The 21,515-nt window shown below is 41.0% G+C and overlaps 1 protein-coding gene across 3 annotated transcripts in view; it reads right to left on the bottom strand.

Annotated features, from left to right (window-relative positions):
- arid4b (AT-rich interaction domain 4B) overlaps positions 1 to 21,515 on the bottom strand; it is a 53,485-nt gene that overhangs the window by 6,287 nt on the left and 25,683 nt on the right. The window contains exons 8-21 of one of the 3 annotated variants that reach the window (XM_057342942.1): positions 21,212 to 21,353; positions 19,115 to 19,194; positions 17,417 to 17,493; positions 16,615 to 16,766; positions 16,123 to 16,189; positions 13,777 to 13,871; positions 13,607 to 13,704; positions 13,323 to 13,515; positions 13,049 to 13,251; positions 5,601 to 5,783; positions 4,106 to 4,190; positions 3,817 to 4,015; positions 2,518 to 3,690; positions 1,729 to 1,839 (exon numbers count right to left, since the gene is read on the bottom strand). In XM_057342942.1, the coding sequence (XP_057198925.1) occupies positions 1,729 to 1,839; positions 2,518 to 3,690; positions 3,817 to 4,015; positions 4,106 to 4,190; positions 5,601 to 5,783; positions 13,049 to 13,251; positions 13,323 to 13,515; positions 13,607 to 13,704; positions 13,777 to 13,871; positions 16,123 to 16,189; positions 16,615 to 16,766; positions 17,417 to 17,493; positions 19,115 to 19,194; positions 21,212 to 21,353 (2,858 nt within the window). Of the gene's footprint in view, positions 1 to 1,728; positions 1,840 to 2,517; positions 3,691 to 3,816; positions 4,016 to 4,105; positions 4,191 to 5,600; positions 5,784 to 13,048; positions 13,252 to 13,322; positions 13,516 to 13,606; positions 13,705 to 13,776; positions 13,872 to 16,122; positions 16,193 to 16,614; positions 16,767 to 17,416; positions 17,494 to 19,114; positions 19,195 to 21,211; positions 21,354 to 21,515 lie in introns of all 3 variants that reach the window. The other 2 variants (XM_057342941.1, XM_057342943.1) reach the window with 2 other exon arrangements.

Raw genomic sequence — 21,515 nt, forward strand, 5'->3', positions numbered from 1 at the left:
AGAGTGAGGGAGAGCAAGAGAGAGTGAGAGAGAGCAGATGAGACGAGAGAGAGAGAGAGAGAGAGAGAGAGAGAACGAGAGGAGAGAAAGAGGAGGAGAGAGAGATCGAGAGGAGAGGGAACAAGAGGAGAGAGAGAACGAGAGGAGAGAGGGAACGAGAGGAGAGAGAACGAGAAGAGAGAGAGAGAGGAGAGAGAACGAGAGGAGAGAGAACAAGAGGAGAGAGAACGAGAGGTGAAAGAGAACGAGAGGAGAGAGAGAGAGGAGAGAGTACGAGAGGAGAGGGAACGAGAGGAGAGAGAACAAGAGGATAGAGAACGAGAGGAGAGGGAACAAGAGGAGAGGGAACGAGAGGAGAGAGAACGAGAGGAGAGGGAACGAGAGGAGAGGGAACGAGAGGAGAGAGAACGAGAGCAGGAGAAAGAGAGGAGAGAGAGAGAACGAGAGAAGAGAGAGAACAGAGAGAAGAGAAGAAAGAGGAACGAGAGGAGAAGACGAGATGAGTACACTAGGAAGACAGAGAGCGGAGGGACGAGAGAATGAGAGTGAGAGATTGTATACGGAAGAAACGATAGAGAAACGAAAAAGTTTCTGAGAGGGAATGAGAGTAATAGAAGAGAAGAGAGAAAAGAGAGTAAACGAGAAGACGGGAGAGGAGGAGGAGAGATGAGTAGTAGTAGGAGCAAAAAGGAAAGAGAAGAAAGAGAGAGAGAGAACAGAGAGAGACGAAGAGAGACGAGAAGGAAGAGACAGGAGAAAGAGGAGGGAGAGGAGAAGAGGGAAGAAGAGGGGGAGAGCAGAGAGAGAGAGAAGAGAGAGAGAGAGATGTAAGAGAGAAGACGAGGAGAGGATAGATGAATGACACAGAGAGAGAGAGAGAGAGTGAGAGAGAGTGAGAGAGAGACAGAGTGAGAGAGAGTGAGAGAGAGACAGAGTGAGAGAGAGTGAGAGAGAGAGAGAGTGAGAGAGAGACAGAGTGAGAGAGAGTGAGAGAGAGACAGAGTGAGAGAGAGTGAGAGAGAGAGAGAGTGAGAGAGAGACAGAGTGAGAGAGAGTGAGAGAGAGACAGAGTGAGAGAGAGTGAGAGAGAGAGAGAGTGAGAGAGAGACAGAGTGAGAGAGAGAGACAGAGTGAGAGAGAGTGAGAGAGACAGAGTGAGAGAGAGTGAGAGAGAGAGTGAGAGAGAGAGAGTGAGAGACAGAGAGAAGAGAGAGAGAGAGAGAGAGAGAGAGAGAGAGAGAGAGAGAGAGGTTTGTGTGGTTTCTTTCTACGACAGAACTCCAACCAATCTGTTGTTTACATGTGATTTATGTTGTTTTGATTATCCAGCACTTGTCTTTAGTCAAAAAATAACACTAGTTGACTTTCTGAAATATGTTACAATTCACAATATTTATTCAAAATTCATCTGCATATGAATCTGGACTAAAGTGAATCAACACGACACAAAGGTCAGAGCTAGTAGATATTCTGATGCGTGTTCATATCAAACTGCAGAAAGTGTTTGTCATTGAACTGTAATGAGATGATTAATGGAGACGTGACAGATGACTGGAGACCACACAACATCATCACAGTTCATCGTGAAGTGAATCGATTACTGACTCAACTCATTTAGCAGCTGAATGATTCACTTCTGATTGTAACTCAAGAAACAGATCCTCAAGAGTTGAAAGAGTGCTCTCTCTAAAGCACACAAACTCTTCCAGCAGACCTTTGTTCTCTTACCTGCTTTGCGGTTCTTCTTGGGATGTAAGTTCATGCTCTTATGACTCCGTTTGTGTTTCTTTGAAGCTCCGCCCCCTTGAGAATCCCTGTGACGCTTCTGAGCGGACGACGCTGTGACAGAAACCAGAGAAATAAATCATTCAAGGTCATTCTGAATGTTCAGTACATGAATCCCTTGAAGTAAGAATTAGGGGGAAATAACTGTAGGAACTTTCTTGCAGTCCGCTGATCATGAGATTTTCTCTGTATAACATTAATGTTTTAAAATATACTTTTACATCTAATAATTTCACATTTAATCTTCAAATTAATGCAGAAACAACAGATTTCTTTAACAGCATCATTTTATGAATAAAAGCTAGCATTCTGATATTAGTACTGGTACTGATGTCTCTATTAAATTGATTCTTTTTATTTATTTTAACATTAATTATAGCCATTCAAAAGTATAGTTGAGAGCTATCGTGTGTAATAGGTAGGAAATGTACATAAATTGAATGAAGTTCTCAAACACAAATACAGTCTTTAATGCTAAATAGTCAATTAAATACAGAATGCAGCAGTTTTGACGTAAATAAGGTTTGAAACATTTATGTTGAGTTTTAAAGGAATCACACACAGTCTACAGAGGCCGATTGAAACGCATTAAATCTTCACTACATTAAAGGTCTTCTCTTTGAAGATCCGTGACTTAAAAGTCAACATCATGGTGCTATCTAGTGTTTCAAACCCAAGTCTTCGCATCACTACAATGTCTTCAAATTCTCTCTGAGATGATGTTGCATTTACCTTTGGCTTTCTGATCGCTCTCCTGCAGACTGCTGTGACTCAGACTCACACTACAGTTGCTGTTACTGTTGCAGGACAGATTGCCATCAAAAGCTTTGGAGGGAGAACCCGCCTCCCCCTCTTCTTGATGCATCTCCTGGATCTCTCCAGCCAAACTCTCCACCTCCACCGTGCTGCTGTCCGACTCGCTGCGTCCCCCCGTCCTCTCCTCAACCAGAGGTCCCGGCTGAGGGCTGGCAGGCGGCAAGGACGGCCGGACCTCAGCCAGGACCTCCGCGGGACCCTCGCCCACAGCTGGAGACTCGGGTGTAGTGGGCGGCGTGTTGAGCACAGAGTTGGTGCCGCTACCGGGATGCTCTCCTGGGATCGTCTCCTGCTGTTCCTCACCGTTCTCGTCGTCCCCTGCGGGCTCCGTGCACGGCTCATTCGGGGCGGTCACCGCAGGGGGAGGAGAGTTAGCCGCCTCGGTGTCCGAGTCTGAAAACAGATCCTTCAGAGTCTTCTTGGGCCACTGAACCTGAATACTGGACCAAACGTCCTTCTGGCCTTTGGTCCGACAGCTGGGCGCCCTCTCCTCCGTCCCAGCCGACATTTTGGCTCTTTTCTCCGGGACGTCCCAGAATCCTGAACACCCGGCTTTATTCTTCTCCTTGAGGCCGTTGTACTTCTTGGACGAGGAGGTTTTGGTTTTGGAATGTCCTCTGGGCTCTTCTTTGGCCCGAGCGTCTGTTGAAGGATCGGCTTCGTCTTCAGAGCTGCTACACGTCTGAGGACCTCCATCTTCTCCGGCTCCTCGCTCTTCCAGTTTTTTGGGTGAACTGCCGGGTAGCCAGTCGCTCGCCCTGGATCCTCTGCTCTTGCCCTTCGTTTGGCTTTTCAAGGTGCGCTCTCCTAGAGCTTCTGCTTTTTTCTTTTTGGTCACCTCCGACTCAAACTGTGCCTTCCTCTTGGCTGGTTCCGGGCAGTCGCGGACGGTCAGTTCATGGGTGTTGTCCACACCTGCCGGCGTTTTAAATCCCTCTGACGGACCGCCGCTCTTCCACTGCTGTGGTGCACGCGGCGGCTCCAGACGAACTCCTTTCCGAAGGCTTGATCGTCCACCGCGTTGCTCTTCATCGTGATCGGCTTCACCATCCTCTTCTCGTTCACTGTCGTCTGTCGAGCTCTCAGACGCTACAGTAAACACCAACAACAAACATTCATTCTGCTGCACCGCTAGACTACATCCCAACACACCTGATGACCAATAAATCTCCATAAAAACAGAATAATGATGATGTAATGTGAATGTTGAGGTACCCGGGAGTCCGTTGAGGATGGACGTGATCTCTGTTGTCTTGTCGGGCGTCTGCTGGTTTTCATTATCCTCACACTCCTCCAGCTTGGAGAAAACATCACTGCCGGTGTTTGCTTTGGACAATCGACCGACACGATTCTTTGATGGAGGAAGATCATCTCTGTCTGTCAGTCTCTCTATTCGCTCTCGCTCGGATTTATTCTGTCATGATGAAGAAACGTCTGCATTTAAACACAGCTTTCACAACAAATCTTAAGGTCAGAATAAGTGCCTGATGATGTCGCAGCGTACCTTTATTTTTTTGCGATGTTTTATTTTAGAGACGTTCTTAGTAGCTGGTCTGATAATCTTGTCGGCTCGGATCCATTCATCATATCTGTTACATGAGATAAAAAGACCGTTCAACACTTCACAACATCATTCCAAATCAAACAATCAAACAATTCTGATCTTGACCTTGACTGTCATTGCCATAAATCAAAAAAATATACCTTTTACAGTAAAAAATATAAAATATCAATATAAATGTTTTTCATTTGAAAAAAAAATGTGTTTCTGACGTTGTCTTGAATTTAATTTCATGTTTCTTTTTTATTTCATGGTGGATTATGACCTGGACATTTTCGTGACAGATTTCAACCTTCAAGGAGTGATTTCATCATTTCTAGCATCAACACATCTGCTTTGGTACAGAATCTACAAGAATGACAAAATCTTAAGAATTGAAACCTTAAAACAACCAAAACGTTTTTCTGGAAAAAAGATCTAGAAAAATCACTTAAAGGGACAGTTCACCCAAAAATGAAAATGCTGTCATCATTTCCTCGCCTTCGAGTTGTTCCAAATGTGTATAAATGTCTTTGTTCTGATGAACACAGAGAAAGATATTTGGAAGAATGCTTGTAACCAGACAGATCTCGCCCCCATAGTAGGAAAATTACTTTGTCTTTTGTGTTCAACAGAACAAACAGTTCTGGGACACTTTTGACTACCATTGTTTATTTTCCTACTATGGGAGTCAATCTGTCTGGTTATAAGCATTCTTCCAAATATCTTTCTCTGTGTTCATCAGGACAAAGACATTTATACACATTTGATACAACTCGAAGGCGAGTAAATGATGACAGAACTTTCATTTTTGGGTGACGTATCCCTTTAATCTTATTCTGAATCCATTGTATAGAAGAGTACGACAGACACGTTCGGACAACTTCTCACGTCGATCCAGACTCACTTCACAACAACTTCCACAACAATCCAAGCAAGCAACACAGATTTCCTGTAAACCTCCATCCATCACACAGAACGTCACAAAATACAATCTCAACGCAAATACACCTGACACAAATCCAGCATCTCTGTTTAATTCACTTCTGATGTGTGTCAGAACTCCTTATTATCGGCAAAAACTCACTAACAAAATAATGCCAGTGTACGGTCAAGTGTGATAGAAATCATTCCTTTATTCACGTAATAAAACAAACAAACACCTGACTCTCTGTCACCCACAAAATATACACAAAAAGCCCGTCCACCTCTTTAAAGAAGCCTGCGTTTGAACGTGAAACGAACACAACGATATGAAGCTGTACGATGATGGTTATTTTCTTCATGTAAATGAATGAATTCTATTATTGTGGCATCAATTCACACGTCCCTGAACTGTGGTTGACTTTCGACATCAGCCAGACCGTCCGAGACCGTCCAGAACAAACCACGGCACACGAGAGAAGCGACAGGTTTTGTTAAACGTGATGTCATATGACTTCCCAGGGTCCTGCCTTACCTGATGTTCCAGCCACAGTAGTGCACCAGGTAGAGCACCTGTCCCCCCTCCAGGTCTGCATCTTTCACAGTGGCCTCGTACGTCTTCAGATTTCGGCCTCGCCCATATCTCACCTGCACCTTCATCCCAGGAGGGTAACACTCAAATTCTTCCCCTTCCTCCCATTCCTGACTGCTGACATCCCTGCAAGAAAGACAATTCAGTTCCTCCTGTGTTCTGACCCTAGACTTTATAACCGCCCCAAAAAACACCCGCCAAGCTCATTATCCTCCTCTTTCCCTGTCAGAGCGTTCTAACAATCCTCCTGGTGGGACGAGGAAGACATTACGGGGTCATCAGCCGACTGTCTAAATCTAAACTAGATGTAAACGAGTCTAAAACCGCCGCCAGATTCTGCTTCAGGGAATAATTGACATAAAAATGAAAACCTTGTCATGGTTTACTCATCTTCACTTCCTTCCAAACCCATCATTAAAACACTTTAAAACACTTCATGTGAAACGAATGAGAAACTTCACTGATCGTCAAGAGTTATTCTTATGACAAATTTAGCTTTCTGAATCACATTTTGTTTTGCCGTTGAAGTCATCTTATAGGTTTGGAAGGAAAATGATGGCGATTAACGAAGACAATTTTCAATTTTCATGTCTTGCTGAACTAACCTTTTAAAGTCCCAGTGAAATTAAAAATGACGATGCCCATTTTTTCATGAAATATTGCAGCGTTTATAGTAAATAGTTTATCAATGTGGGTCATTCTCTTTTTAGATTTCGTGTTCCTTCCTGAAATGACTATCCATCTCAAATGACGTAAGTTAGACGGCTTGGGCGGAGCATCCGTTAACTCCTCCCCTTCAACTGTCAGTCTGCTGCCAGTTCCAGTTGCCAGTTTTTACACATCCAATCAAATCGCAGAGAAAGCCAAAAGCCACGCCCACTATTTTTCTCACTCGAAATTCCATTTCACTCGGAAATGCGTCAAAACACGGAAGTAAAAACGATCGCATCTTCCGGTTCACGGGGACTTTAAAACCTTATAAAAGTGTGTGAAAATCGGAATGCTTTTGTGTGTGAAGGTTGATAGTTCAGCAGGATCACATTAGCAGGTCGGGGCAAGTCACAAACACACACTAAACTTAACTACACTTCATTTCTCATCTTGTCTGGTTAGTGAGCAGCAGATTTATTTCTAGACTAGTGCAGATACAGTGAGCTGAGGTGAGGTTAGGCAGGACCCTGGTTCACTTCTGAGCAATTTCTACATGAGCGATAAGCAAAGATGCAAAGCAGCTTAACAAAAACAAACACAAATATATGTGAAAGAATTATGTAAAAACATTAGCGAGCAAACTAAAGGCACTTGTGGTAATTTACTGAACACCTCTTCGGCACAGATACATAATGCATCTGTTTCCGGCAGCAGGAGTACTGCGATGGCAAATGAGGTCATCGCATGTCGTGCATTTACTGTGATTGTATTATCTGACAGCGTACAGTCGTCCACATCACATTTAATTCAGACTGCAAACTCACATCTCAAATAAAACATCATTTTTCTTTTGTGCCAAAACCGTAGCGTGAATAATAAGTACAGCGTTCGGCCGCTTCAGCAAATGTGTGACATCGTCCACAAATCAACTCACGAACAAAGCCAGAGCAGAACAAAAGACACTTCAGGAAAGATTTCTGGAAGCAAAGCACTCAAGTGCCAGAACACAACTCTGAACAACTACACAACTAACATCACGCCTGATTATGAAACACAGGACTGAAAGAGAGAGAGAGAGAGAGAGAGAGAGAGAGAGAGAGAGAGAGAGAGAGAGAGAGAGAGAGAGAGAGAGAGAGAGAGAGAGAGAGAGAGAGAGAGAGAGAGAGAGAGAGAGAGAGAGAGAGAGAGAGAGAGAGAGAGAGAGAGAGAGAGAGAGAGAGAGGGAGAGAGAGAGAGAGAGAGAGAGAGAGAGAGAGAGAGAGAGAGAGAGAGAGAGAGAGACAGAGAGAGAGAGAGAGAGAGAGAGAGAGAGAGAGAGAGAGAGAGAGAGAGAGAGAGAGAGAGAGAGAGAGAGAGAGAGAGAGAGAGAGAGAGAGAGAGAGAGAGAGAGAAACACCACAAGCTTCAGTCTACATGCAGTCTCGGAGTTCACACATGCACTGAATCAACTCACAGACTGAATCTGAACTGAATCAGCAGGTTTACACACAAAATAAAGTGACTTCATTCTGCAGCCATGTGTGTTAAGAGCAAGTTATGGTCGAGCATAGTACCTACGCACCGGTTTTCATTTACTATACTTGTGCGTCAGTGTCCGCGTCGACAAGCAATGACCACTAGGCGTCAGTGTCCACGCGCGTGTTGCTTGTGTAACCGAGACAAGAGCCGAAGAAGAAGCAGCTCGTTGTGCAAGCTGTCTGAGAAGCATTAGCAGTGATAGCAGCAAGTAAACAGTCACTTTTCAGTCCCCACAGGATTTTGCGGGGATTTCTGCGGCCAAAAATGCTTAATTTTGCAGCGGCTTTATTCAAATTTTGTGGGGTTTTTTACTGAAAAGTTAAAAATACTACTTGAATTGGCAAATAGGGTTCTTCTTTAAAACGACCACCTTGGAAAACATTATTTATGCATTTCCTATGATTACAAGGCATGCAGCAGACTCATACTGAAGGTCTGGAAACAGTGACGTTGCTAGGCCCTTTTTAGTGGAGCTAAAGCCCCCCTAAAATTCTAACTTAGCCCCCCTAAAATATTGTGAGTAATAATGTAATCTGTACAAGAATTGGAGATCGCTTTATAGTCCCCTTTAAAACTCTTATTATGTAAACGGCGTTAGGCTGCGTTATTTAGCGCATTCTTCAGTACAGCAGTGAACGTCATAAGCAGAGTAACGTTACGAGGTGTGCGCATTAACATGACATCTGCATCTTTGCCGTTCTTTGTTATAAATGCATCTTAATATGATGCGGGAGCGATACGAGACCCTTTCCCATCCACTGTAAAAACATTTTGTCTGCGGTCACCCCTCGTTAAGTAACGTTAGTTGTTTATGTTTCCTCCAGCGAAATGAAAGCACTTCACACCAATGACGTCATACTTTAGAACACGATCATGATGGTGTTGTAGCGCACAGAAACGTGTCATTCATGATGATGTGCTGTTTGATTTTCTGCACCTAGCTACAGAGAGCTGACGGTAGTTTTGAGCGGCCCGGGAAGACGACGGACAGATGGACTTACTGTAGTTCAGCCTGTGTGTGTTATTCATTGTTCGGAGTTCTGATGAAACTAAAGTGTACCTAGAAGCTCTTTGTCATTTTTCAGACGCTTCAGTATTTGTATTATTAATTTAAAACATATTGTGGACGTGATAGATGAACACGCACTCATGCACAGGAGTGACAGCAATCGTGCTGATCAGAATGAACGAAAGGGAAACATATCAAGTTATTCCTACTAAATAATGACTCAGCAGTTGATTGGGACATTTATTATATGGATTTGTGGCTTTGAATTATAAATGTTGCAGATTGACCGATTAATGAGATATTCATTTGAATAACAATAACTTGTCTTTATGCTTTTCTGCATATTCTTTCTTAATGATTTATTTGAGTAATGTATACAGTATGTGGTGCTTAGAGAGTGGCTATATATATATATATATTTATATCCTCATTGGAGGCTGAGCCCCCCTAATATTGAAACCCTAGAATCGCCCCTGTCTGGAAACCTTGGCCACGGTGCTTTAAGGCCATTTTGACTGACAGGTCAAGCAACCAATCACGTTTGGTTTCATGCCGCTTCATGTTTATGGTTGTGGAAATATCTCTGCGATAACGTTTAGGCTATGAGTTTATGCCACGAACCTCGCATACTTTTAAGAAATCAGAGTTTAGTTGATTGTGAAGAATGTTCATTGGCACCGAAATAAACACGACAGCTTTCTTCATAGATCAGATGGCTTTATGTTGTTTCCAGGTGTGATGTTTAAGAACGTGACACACATCGCTGAGGCTGACTTGACTCAAAGCCACTAACCTGCAACTTTTAGCCAAACAAGCGTAGCGGCTAATGCTATCTGAGGGTGTATCTGGAATCTGAGGGTGCAAAAAATCTAAATATTGTGGAGAGTAGGGCTGTCACGATTATGAAATTTGGCTGACGATTAATTATCTAATAAATCATGGTGATTATGACGATTAATTGTCTGTTTCAGGGCTTTGACATTTAATTCTCATACATTCGGCTTTGAAACGACCATATTGTTATGAATAGAAGACTTTGTTTTATTTTCTCAGCAGAACGAAGGAAAGGAGAGCAGAGGCTAGTTTTTTAAAAATAGATGGCAATGGATGTTGTTAGCAAATTGTAAGCGTTACAGACCCTTCTATAAGTATCTCTGCTTGACTTTAGGAACAGGTTTTGACAGAATGTGCGATGCGATGACGTCACATGGTGCGTCTTCGGCCAAAATCTGCGACAATCTCAAAATTATGCGTTAAATTCTGCGATCGCAAAATCCTGCAGGGACTGATTTTTATTGCAGCCTGAGACGTTAAATACAGAAGAACAAATAATTTACTTCGATAATTCATTCGGAAACGCGTTTGACTTTAGGGAGGGGTTCAAACAGACCAATCACAGCTCTTGCGGTCCGCGTTGAGTTGGCACGTTGTTACATCTTTGGAGAGGTGCATGTCAGGCTACGCACAGCCTACGGCGTAGGTTCTACGCATGACCATACATCGCCCTTTATACCTGAGCTGAGGGTTTGCAGTCTGAATTAAATGTGACAACACAACAAAAACTGCAATGCAAAATAATACAAAACATAATAAACAAACTTTCTACTTGTTTTAACTGAATAAAAACAGTAACATAAACATCTAAAAATATACGAAACCAACATATAAAACACAAACTGAGCACTCGCTGGATGTGTATAGGACAATGTGCAGTTAGATACACGTGACCCTGGACCACAAAACCAGTCATAATGGTCAATCGACATCATCTGAAAGCTAAATAAATGAGCTTTTCATTAATGCCTGGTTTGTTAGGATAGGACAATAAAGGATTTGTTAGGATTTGGCCGAGTTATAGCTATTTGAAACTCTGGAATCTGAGGGTGCAAAAAATCTAAATATTGTGGAGAGTAGGGCTGTCACGATTATGAAATTTGGCTGACGATTAATTATCTAATAAATCATGGTGATTATGACGATTAATTGTCTGTTTCAGGGCTTTGACATTTAATTCTCATACATTCGGCTTTGAAACGACCATATTGTTATGAATAGAAGACTTTGTTTTATTTTCTCTTAAAAAATGGGGTCATCATATATTTAAGGTCATATATCACATGTCAATAATACAGTCAACAAATATGTGTAAAACGAGTTTTTTTATCAGGAATGAATTGAAGCCTGCATTAAAATGCTATCAGTCAAAGAAAAGCTTCTAGTCTGTTTTTTTCTCACTTGCAAGATTACAATAAAATTTCTTCTAAAAAATTACTTCTATGTTAATGAAATTTTGGTGGGCAGGTTTTCACATTGAGATTAGCTTAAATCATATTAAATTGTACTACAGGTTTTTATGGTACATGCGTTTTTTTTAAGTGATTGTTGGTACATTTTACCAGTATGATCATATTTAAGTTACAATATATACACTAAAATATGCAATACTCATGCACTGCAGCTCCCCCTAGTGTCTTCTATAGAGATGTGCAATAATTGCGATGATCTGAAACCATCGCGATGAGCTCAAACAATGAGACGATTATTGAATAATCGAGACAGCCCTAGTGGAGAGTACTGTAGATGAACCCGAAAGCAGAAGTTCTAAGCTTTACATAGAAACCAAACTTGAGAGGGTCATTCTCAAAGAGCGGGCAGCAGCGAGTGATGTTTGTAGGCATGTTTCCGGCCATTTTTGTTAGCGATTTTGCTGCATCCACTCACTAAAATCAAGTTTTGATATATTTACAGTAGGAAATTCACAAAATGTTTTCATGGAACATGATCTTTACCTAATATCCTGATGATTTTTGGCATAAAAGAAAAAACTTTTTGACTCGTAATGTTTTGTTGGCTTTTGCCACAAACATTCCCGTGCTACTTAAGACCGGTTTTGTGCTCCAGCGTCACATATTAAAAAAAGAGTTCTGCCGAAAACATCAGCCTACACACATTTTTGTGTCAATCGGTAACACTTTACAATACGCTGCTTTTAGTTAACATGACTAAATGCATTAGCTAACAATGAACAATTGAGTTTTTCAGCATTCATTAATCCTTGTTAATGTTAGTTCATGTCAATGCAGTTATTCATGTTAGTTCATGGTCCATTAACTGTGTTAACAGACACAACGTTTGATTTGAATAATGTATAGTAAATGCTGAAATTAACATGAATTAAAATGAATAAATGCTGTATTAGTATTGTTAGTCATTGTTAGATCATGTTAGCTAAAGCATTTACTAATTGTTAACAAATAGCCCCTTATTGTAAAGTGTTACCTGTCAATCATTTTCATTCGCAAACCAGAAACTCCCTCGAAAACCTTTTGTTTCATTTAATTTCTTGAGATTTAAAGCTGCCATCTGTAACTTCTTAGATATAAAAAAACATTAAGCAATAGGGATGTAACGATTCACGATTCTGATCTCACGATGCAATTTTATTCACGATTTTTTACAGAATGAGTTTTAATTGGCAAATCAAAAATTAACAACTGCCCTTTTATTATTTCTCTAATACTGCACAATTCTTTGTAAAATAAAAATATCTTTTATGTCAAATAACAAAATTAAATTGCAGTTTTAAAACAAATTCCAAAAATATAATAAAAAGCGAATAATACAAAAGTCTCTTTAATATAAACAAACTAAGCCGTGCTTTTCCTAACTTTGACTTTTTTTAAGAATGTTAAGAAATTAAGAATTTTTTTAATGTAAATATCCACGTTTACCAAGGTTGCCACCTGCTGTTCAAAACATGTACTGCGATTCTTTTAACGCCTCAACTGACTTGAATCATCACATATAATAATGGATTTTCAACCGGCTCTCTGAATCGTTACATCCCTATTAAACAAACAGTAAGCTTATGACAGCGCTTTATAAATGTAGGCTGTCATTACAGCTTTAAAATGATCTGATGGCAACAAGATCTGAAGGAAAAGTTCCTGTTACCACAAGCACAAAGAGAGCCGTGCAGCTGACACACCATGCCATGTATGAAGTAAACGTTCAAACTTTTCCTCAGTCCAACATCTCCCGTATGTCCTCCATCACCTTCCTCTCTCAAATCCTTTCCGTGGTTACACACGACGTCATGACTTCAATTTTGAAGTAACATCTCACCGTCTCTCGTGATAATCTCATTTAGACGCTCGAGCGAGTCGCAGAGAAAGAGCCACAAACACAGCCGTCTGGATCAGGTTCCACTTACCCTGACAGATCTTTGTCGTCGGATTCGTCGCAGGGTTCCTCCTCACCGCCCTCAGCGACGGGACCGTCTGCTGTCAGGCCCTCTTTGTGAAGCTCTTCGTCATTCTCCTCTTCATCAGCAGCAGCGTGATGATCATCATCTTCATTTGCACGGTTGATGTCCACTTTCCCTTCACACGGCCCTGCGGCGTCCGTCTCCTCCTCCTGATGAAAAAAGCACATGGTCATCCTCACAGAAACCTCATGTAACACACGGTGAGATGAGGTTTTATTACCTTGAGCACATGACGCGTGTCGGAGGCCTCTGGCTCTTTGTGGACCTTCAGTTCTTCTCCAGAAGAGACGCTGTTACTGGCGCCGGCGGTCTCCTCTGTCTTCACATCGGTCTTCTCGCCTGTCTTATACGGCAGATCCATGCGGAATGTGATCCCAGTGGAGGCGCAGTAATCCTCGAATCCATGCAGGTACCTGCAGAACATTTGACAACGTAACAGACTGAATCCTCTCATCAACGGCAAACATGTTTCATCAGTGCTGGAGTAACTCATGAGAGCCGTACTTTCTGTAGGCACATTTGACGTTGTATCCGGCAGCAGAGTTGAGCACGGGGATGCCCAGGTCCTGATACACCTGCTTCCAGATGGATCCGCTATCGATCTGAAACACACGGAGGAGCGAAAGCTAGATTTTGGGCAGCGTTTAACTCTACAGGGAGGGAATCAGACTCACGTTGTCAAATCCTCCGAGCTTATGCACCAGCCTGTAGAGTTTGAAGAGATCCAGATTCCTGTAGCCCAACACCGGCCTTTTATTTATAGGAGTTCCTGAAGAGCCAGAGATGACACGGGTTAGTTAGTACGAGTTAAACACTAGTAAATGGTTTTATTATCTTATTGTGCCTTTACTTGGACACAGTCAGTTCTGTTTACAATGAATTGTAATATGTTTTTTTGTGTTTTGTCACTCGTTTAAAAAATTAATCTGATTAATCTCACATTTTTTCTGCGATTAATCGCACATAACATTAATGCTTTTCAAATATACTTTTACATTCTAATAATTTCACATTATTGAAGGAACAACAGATTTCTTTAACAACATCATTTTATGAATAAAAGCCAACATTCTGATATTAGTTCTGCAACTTATGTCTCTATTAAATTGATTCTTTTTATTTATTTTAGCATTAATTATAGCCATTCAACAGTATAATTGAGAGCTATCATGTCTAACAGGTAGGAAACATACAGAAATTGAATGAAGTTCTCAAACACTTTACAGTCTTTAATGCTAAATGCTAAATTAAATGAAGAATTCTCATTAAAGCTACAAAACACATTGATTTCCTCTTTTCTTTTGTTCTTTGATGAACATTAGTGACAGTAGTCACAGCAGCAGGTTTAAGAACGAGCCGTCTCTCTACGCAGATCTGACGCCCTTTCCCATTTTCACAACTCTTTGCATTCATTTAGGATTTTATTTAACAAGTCTGTGCTTACGAAAATGCTAAACAAAGCGGGCTTTCTGGCATAATCTTGTGTGGTTTGGTTCATTCAAGCATGAAAGAGAACTTAATACTGAGAGATTCTGACAGAGATTCAGTGACGCAGCCTATAGGCCGTGACTGTATACACCAGACGGGACCGCTGCTGCGTTGCGTTGTGCCGCGTCCCACAGCTAGAAGCTGTCTATCTATACCTAACGCGTCAAAGCAACCGTTTCAAATCGCGCTTAAAGTGATAGTTTCCCCAAACATGAAAATACCGTCATCATTTACTCACCCTCATGTCATTTGAAAGATTTATGACTTTCTTTCTTCCGCAGAACACAAAATGTATTTTGAAGAAAGTTGGTCACCGAACAGCACTGGACCCCATTCACTTTCTTTTGTATGGACACAAAACCAATGCAAGTGAATAGGGTCCAGTTAACAACGGTTTTCAAAATATCTTCTTTTGTGTTCTGCGGAAGAAAGAAAGTCATACAGATTTGAAATGACAAGAGGGTGAGTAAATGAGTAAATTTTTATTTTTGGGTGAACTACCCCTTTAAGTGGTTTAAAAGCCTTTACATGAATAAGAGCGTGATTATATCATTTAACACCAGACAAAGGATGTCAAAACAAATGGATGGTGCGTTAATTGCGTTAAATATTTCTAACGCGTTAATCTAAAAAAAACGTTGACAGCCCTAATTTTTTGCAATTTTTGCCCGATTCACATTTCGTGTCTTTTCCACGTGCATATTCGTTATTTTAAATGTAGACGCGCGGCAGGCATGCGCAAATAGGGGGCGATGCGCATGCGGTCCGGCACGTCAGCACCGCATCGAGATGGAAGTAGTTCAACTTTTCGGAGTCACTTGAAGAGAGTGAGGCGCCGCTCGCGTTTTCCGCACGGTTTAGACGCGAAATGTGAATCGGACCCAAGTCTTGTAATAATTGCTATACAAATACATTACATGTGAATTTAAGTGAGATGTTGGTCTGTGCCACTGTGTGTCAATACTGTGTTATTGTGTATGACTGCAGATTTGAAATATGTATATTAAAAACAGAAAACCGTGCAATCTTGTATATAACATTGTGTAATGGTTAAAAAGTGCATTCATTAAATTGTGTTTGTCCTGAGCAATCTATTATTATGACGTTTCATAAATAGTTTATTTCCACCGCAGGGCTGATAACGAACCTTTTTAGAATGAAAACACAAACGCGTCACTCGCTGCCTTGGTAACGCAAGAGACTGATCTGACTTGAAAAACGTTTTCGTTTCTCGTGTTAACTAGCTAAGTTAACTTGATTTTCTTATTTTAATAACGCCCTATTTTGGCTACAAAGAGAAACTGGTCTCTAGTCAACCGACGAGTGACAAATCCTCAGTGGCATCTGTGCTGAACATTCGGTGGCAGAGAATGGTTTATAATCGTGATGTTCCGAACCAGGCTCACGTGAAAACATAACCGTTACCATTTCAGAACGGTTCGGCGCTATATGGTGGAAAAGTGCACACTGAACTAACAGCAAAACACATTCATGACGCATCAAACTGCAGATCTACAGAGCAAACATCTCACCTCTGTCCTCCATAAACTTATAAAGCTGCTGTAGGAAGTTCTCTCTCTCCTCAGGGAACGGCTCCACCTCCTCCCACACACACACACACACACACACACACACACACACACACACACACACACACAGAGGGAATTATTTATTTATCAGTGATGTTTTATCAATGCAATGTCATGAGTGTTGCTACATCTCTGTCTGGCTGTGATGTGTGTTTTACCCATCATTCACAAAGATCTATATCCTGTACACCGTTTGCGTCTATAAAAATATCTGCTAATCTGATCACACGTGTGCCACATAAAGCACTGAACTCGATTTCTTTCCAACACCTTGGTTTTACTTCTTTAAAAATGAATGTCTCATGTCTTGTAACCATGCCATTGTTTACAGTTGACAGCAGAACATTCACACCTCACATGAATAGAAAATGAAGCGGCTGATTATTTGGTTAAGCGGTAGGTGTTGGTTTCTGTGTGAGCAGATCATTGTCTCACCTCCTCCTCCTCACTGCTGCCCTCCTCTTCCTCTCTCTCCTCCTCCTCTTCTTCAGCATCTTCTTCACTGCTGGAGCTCTCGTCCTTCACTTCTGTCCTCCATGTGCTGGGCACAGTGCCGTCACGCTGGAACTCACAGGCCGCGTCTAACGCTGTCACACACAGAGTTTTCACTTTCATACAAGTGACGTAAGTGGACGTTCCGACTCAGTGTTTACAAGTGTGGAGTCTTGGATGTTGAATGACATGTCTATGTTATATATACTGTACATTATATATATATATATATATATACACATTATATGTCTTTTTTATCGATAAAGATTATCGTTTATTAAAATGGTCAGTTCATGTGCAAACTGAAATTTCCTCAAAATCCTCAATTTGTTTTCGACAGAAGAAATAAACACACGGACGTCTTGTGTGACGTGGGCGAGTGACATTTTCATTTTATAGTGAACTACTCCCTTAATACCAGAAGCGTGGTTTCACGTTGTACAAACTATTAATAAACAGTATTAAAAAGATGAATGTTAATTGAGAGTTTATCTGGTATAAAAGCACATTATAACTACAGTGCTGAGATGAACCAGATGAATATCATGAGCAGTAAAACGACATCTCGAACATCTTGAGGATCATCATCATCATCTCCTCATTCAAAAATACAGCATGATCACAGAAGCTCCTATTATTTTCACATCCTTTTATGAATATGAAACACTTCAGGATTTCTGGCATTTCATGACTTATTAATGGAAGTCAATATTGTGTGTGTGTGTGTGTGTGTACTCGTTCTAACCTGGTTTGAGCGCTGCGTCTGCTTTGGGAATCTTCTCTTCATTCAGCTCTCGAACATCTTTCCGGAACACCGTGTAGCTGTAACAAAACAAGTGTTTTTATTCCACGGTCTGTTTGAATACTCAATTCTGATTGGCTGGAAGGTGTGCATTAAAACGGGTAGCTCCAGTCAGTTTGATTACATTTGAAATGAACTGACAAAATAACTGTCCTTTTCACATTTTCGATCTAAAATTGCAATCAATAAAAGCTTTAACTTGTCAAATGACCACGGTGTAAGCGGGATAATCCACAGCTAGCTTCGCGTCGGGTGGTTCTTGGCCTCCACATCATGCTTTAAAACCCTTTAAAGTCCCCGAGAACCGGAAGTCGCGATCGTTTTTACTTCCGTATTTTGACGCATTTCCGAGTGAAATGGAATTTCGAATTAGAAAAACAGTGGGCGTGGCTTTCGTCTTTCTCTGCGATTTGATTGGATGTATAAACACAGCGTTGCGTTTTGAAATGGAACTGGCAGCAGACTGACAGTTGAAGGGGAGGAGTTAACGGATGCTCCGCCCAAGCCATCTAACTTGCATCATTTGAGATGGATCGTCCTAATGACGGAAGTGCATTTTCAGATTTTAACTAAAGATTATGAGGGCACATGAATTTTAAAAAGAGAATGACCCGCATTGATCAACTATTTACAATAAACGCTGCAATATTTCATGATAAAATGGGCATCGTCATTTTTTATTTCACTGGGACTTTAGCGCACAGCTGGCTGTGGATTATCCCTTACTTATTTTCAGTTTATGCAGATCAATGGATGTCTATGCTTGAAAATAAACAAGACTTGTCTTTCTAACAGACTGTTGAGTGTATCTGCACTGATTGTGTCGATGCGTGTCACCGAGCTCACATCAGCAACACGTGTCTAGAATGACATCATCATCATCACAGCTTGCGTTGAGTACACACATTTCTCTAAGCACATGACATTCACAAAGAACTGAGCAGATATTCGAATACATGTGACTCGAACGATTTTTTCTCTAAAGTGTCTGAGGTATGATATCAGCTCTGAGCATGTCAAACATCTTCAGACACTGTACACACGAGGTTCTGTTTTAAAAAACGACTAAGAATTAATAACAAATCCAAACATCTACTCCAGTTTCCTGTAACATCACAGACCGGTGTTGTTTCAGGAGGTCAGTGTGTGATGTATAGATGATCTGTTTGTCACACATCTCATCTCACTTCACATGCGGTTAGTGGATATGAGCTCATAAATGGTTTACGGTGTTATTTATGTTCGATTTAAATGTCCAAACACATTTAGGGGTCACTGTATATTGATAGAGATGTCATTCAGAATCATGTAATGGTTTAGTCTGTGTTTATATATGTGTTAATCCACATGATCCGCAGTGATGTCATCAGTGCACAAACACGGACACTAGGGGGGGCAGTAAGTATGTGCGGTCACACGTCTCAAAACAGATGATGCTGTACTTCTGCAGCTTTATCAACATGACTAACATGACAAACACATGTTGAAGAAATGCTGAATCTCAGAATGACTTAGAAATAAGAATGTTCAATTTAATAAAGACTATTCATGTGTTTTACTACAAAATAGATCAAATACATGTCACTATAAAAAAAGCTCAAAGAGAAATATAGAAACATTGAAATCATTTTAGTTACTCACAATTTTCCGTCTTTGAAGGAGCGAACGAAAACGTTGTCTTTTTTCAACGTCACGTCTTCATGACAGTCAGGAGAGATGACCTTTAAACACACGAAACAGAAAGATAAGCGCACGAATGAGAAGAACCCGAATGAAACGAGACGTTATTTTGTCTTTGAAGCCATTTCAGCGTTCAAAAACTACTTTTACATCTAAAGAAATAACTGAACATTCAGACATTTCACGCCAATAGAGTTCAGTACTGGACACAAACTACAGCTTTGTGTTTAATAGTGTTATGTGCCGCAATGCATTGTGGGAAACACTGTGTCATCTGATAGGTCAGCGGGGGGATAATCAAAACATTTTGCTTTTTTGCAAGGCTGCACGTGCCGTCTCGTGACTGCTAACCTTCTCATCGACTGGGATAAATCATTGGTGATGTAATATTTTATAGTTAATAATAGGAAACATCAATGATCGAATTAAGGTCTGATAAAAATATAACGATATCTTCATACAGTAAGTCACAGTCACGTGTTAATACAAGGCTGATGCATTTGAACACTCATTCAGTTTACTCCATGCTGTCGTTCCGCTGAGAGCCGTCAGGAGGGGCCAGAGAGAGAGAGACACACACTACATAATATGGCAAGAATAACAACTCTGGGGGCGGAGTCACGCAGAGAGAACAGGGACATTTAAAGGGACAGCGCCCAGTTTGTGCGACCTCACATGCAAACGAGGAACACCATTCGGACAGAGACAGCAGACCATTAGCGTAACATCGAAGTATACCAGCACACATTGATCTGGGACTTACAGAGATAATTCTCCCAAAAATAAAAATCCTGTTTTTAATTCCCATCATGTGGTTGTATGTATGCGAGTCTTTCTACAGTGGAACACAAAAGAAGATATTTTGAGAAATGTCTCAGTGGTGATGTGTTCGCACAATGGAAGTCAATGGAGTGCAGCGTTGTTTGATTATAAACATTCTTCAAAATATCTTCTGTTGTGTTCCGCAGAAGAAACTCATACAGGTTTGACATGACATGAGGATGAATAAATGATTATGCTTTTAGTATTACGTAAATATCTACTAAAGATCACAGTGTTTCCCATAATGCACTGCATATAGATTTAATATTTTGTATCTTTTTTATGGATTAAAAACAAGCCTTTTAAAACTATAAACATGGACTCGATGCTTTCTAAATATTGTGTTTGATCGATCCCATATGGCGACTTCTAGCTCTACCAATGGTGTTAAGTTTTGAAACGGGACTCGGTTTGTCCAGACAACAGAGGATGAGGGGTGGATGGGGTGTTAGGAGTGTTTCTCCTAACGTTTCCATTTTTTGGGCGTTTTGTGCTATTTTAATATTTAACTGTCTGTGAGAAGAAAAAAACTTTTATACATCAATCTGTTTTATGTGATGGGCATCGATTTAGATAATCTTTGGTCGCTAATTTACAGGCATTTTGAGTAAAACGGCTCTTTATGTAATGAAGCGCATACAAAAGACTTAAACCGAATGCCATGAGACTTGTTTTCCGGTTTCTGCGTGTGGCGTTCGGCATAAAGCCAATAGAAAGTTTAAAAAAAAACTTAAAGTGAGTTTGAAAGGTCTTATGATTAGTAGATGTTTGTCAAGTGCACTTCCAGCAGGGTTAATAAACCTTTTAAAATATTACGATTCATTCATGCATCACACTTAAACAACACAGTATACCTTTAATCAAAAGATGTGGTGTTAAGCATGAAGTATAATTCCCTTTTTACGCGTACGCGAGGGACACCGTACAGTGCGCATGGCGCAAATTTCATCGTCAAAATAGTACGCACACCGCCAGAATTTTGTTACGACGTGCATGCGCATTCCATTTCTTGCAGTAATTAGTTAAACCACCAGGTGGCAACCGTGTCCTGGGAGCATCGATTCAAGGTAGTAGAAGAACACCTGACCCCTGTAGGCCCGGAGAGGTATTGCAATATGTCGTAATGCGCACGCGTCAAAACCCGTGTGTATGCGTATGATTTGATGGAAGTATACTTTGCAAGGCTGTGCGTTCGGCGTAAAAAAAAGAAGTATACCACGGGCTTTAGTGACTCACCAGAGCGGGATACCATGAGCCTTTCTTCTTGTCAGCGGTTATGACTGCATCCACACACACCGCTTTACCATACAGCTCTTCATTCTGTTGCTGATCTCCCTCCTCTTCCTCACTGGATGATGAAGATGGATCTTCCTCTTGACTGTAAGGAGAAATGACACGTGTTAACAGAAAACAAACAACACACGGTCAAATTTGCTTGTATCTGAACGCTTTAAAACCACATTCATAGTGTAGATTTCTGAAGGGAAAAAAATCAGCTTCAAAATGTTCTGGTAATTTACTACAGCAATCACAGTGTAAT

The sequence above is a fragment of the Triplophysa rosa genome, linkage group LG9 (assembly GCF_024868665.1).
Source record: "Triplophysa rosa linkage group LG9, Trosa_1v2, whole genome shotgun sequence".
In the NCBI taxonomy this organism is placed as follows: domain Eukaryota; kingdom Metazoa; phylum Chordata; class Actinopteri; order Cypriniformes; family Nemacheilidae; genus Triplophysa; species Triplophysa rosa.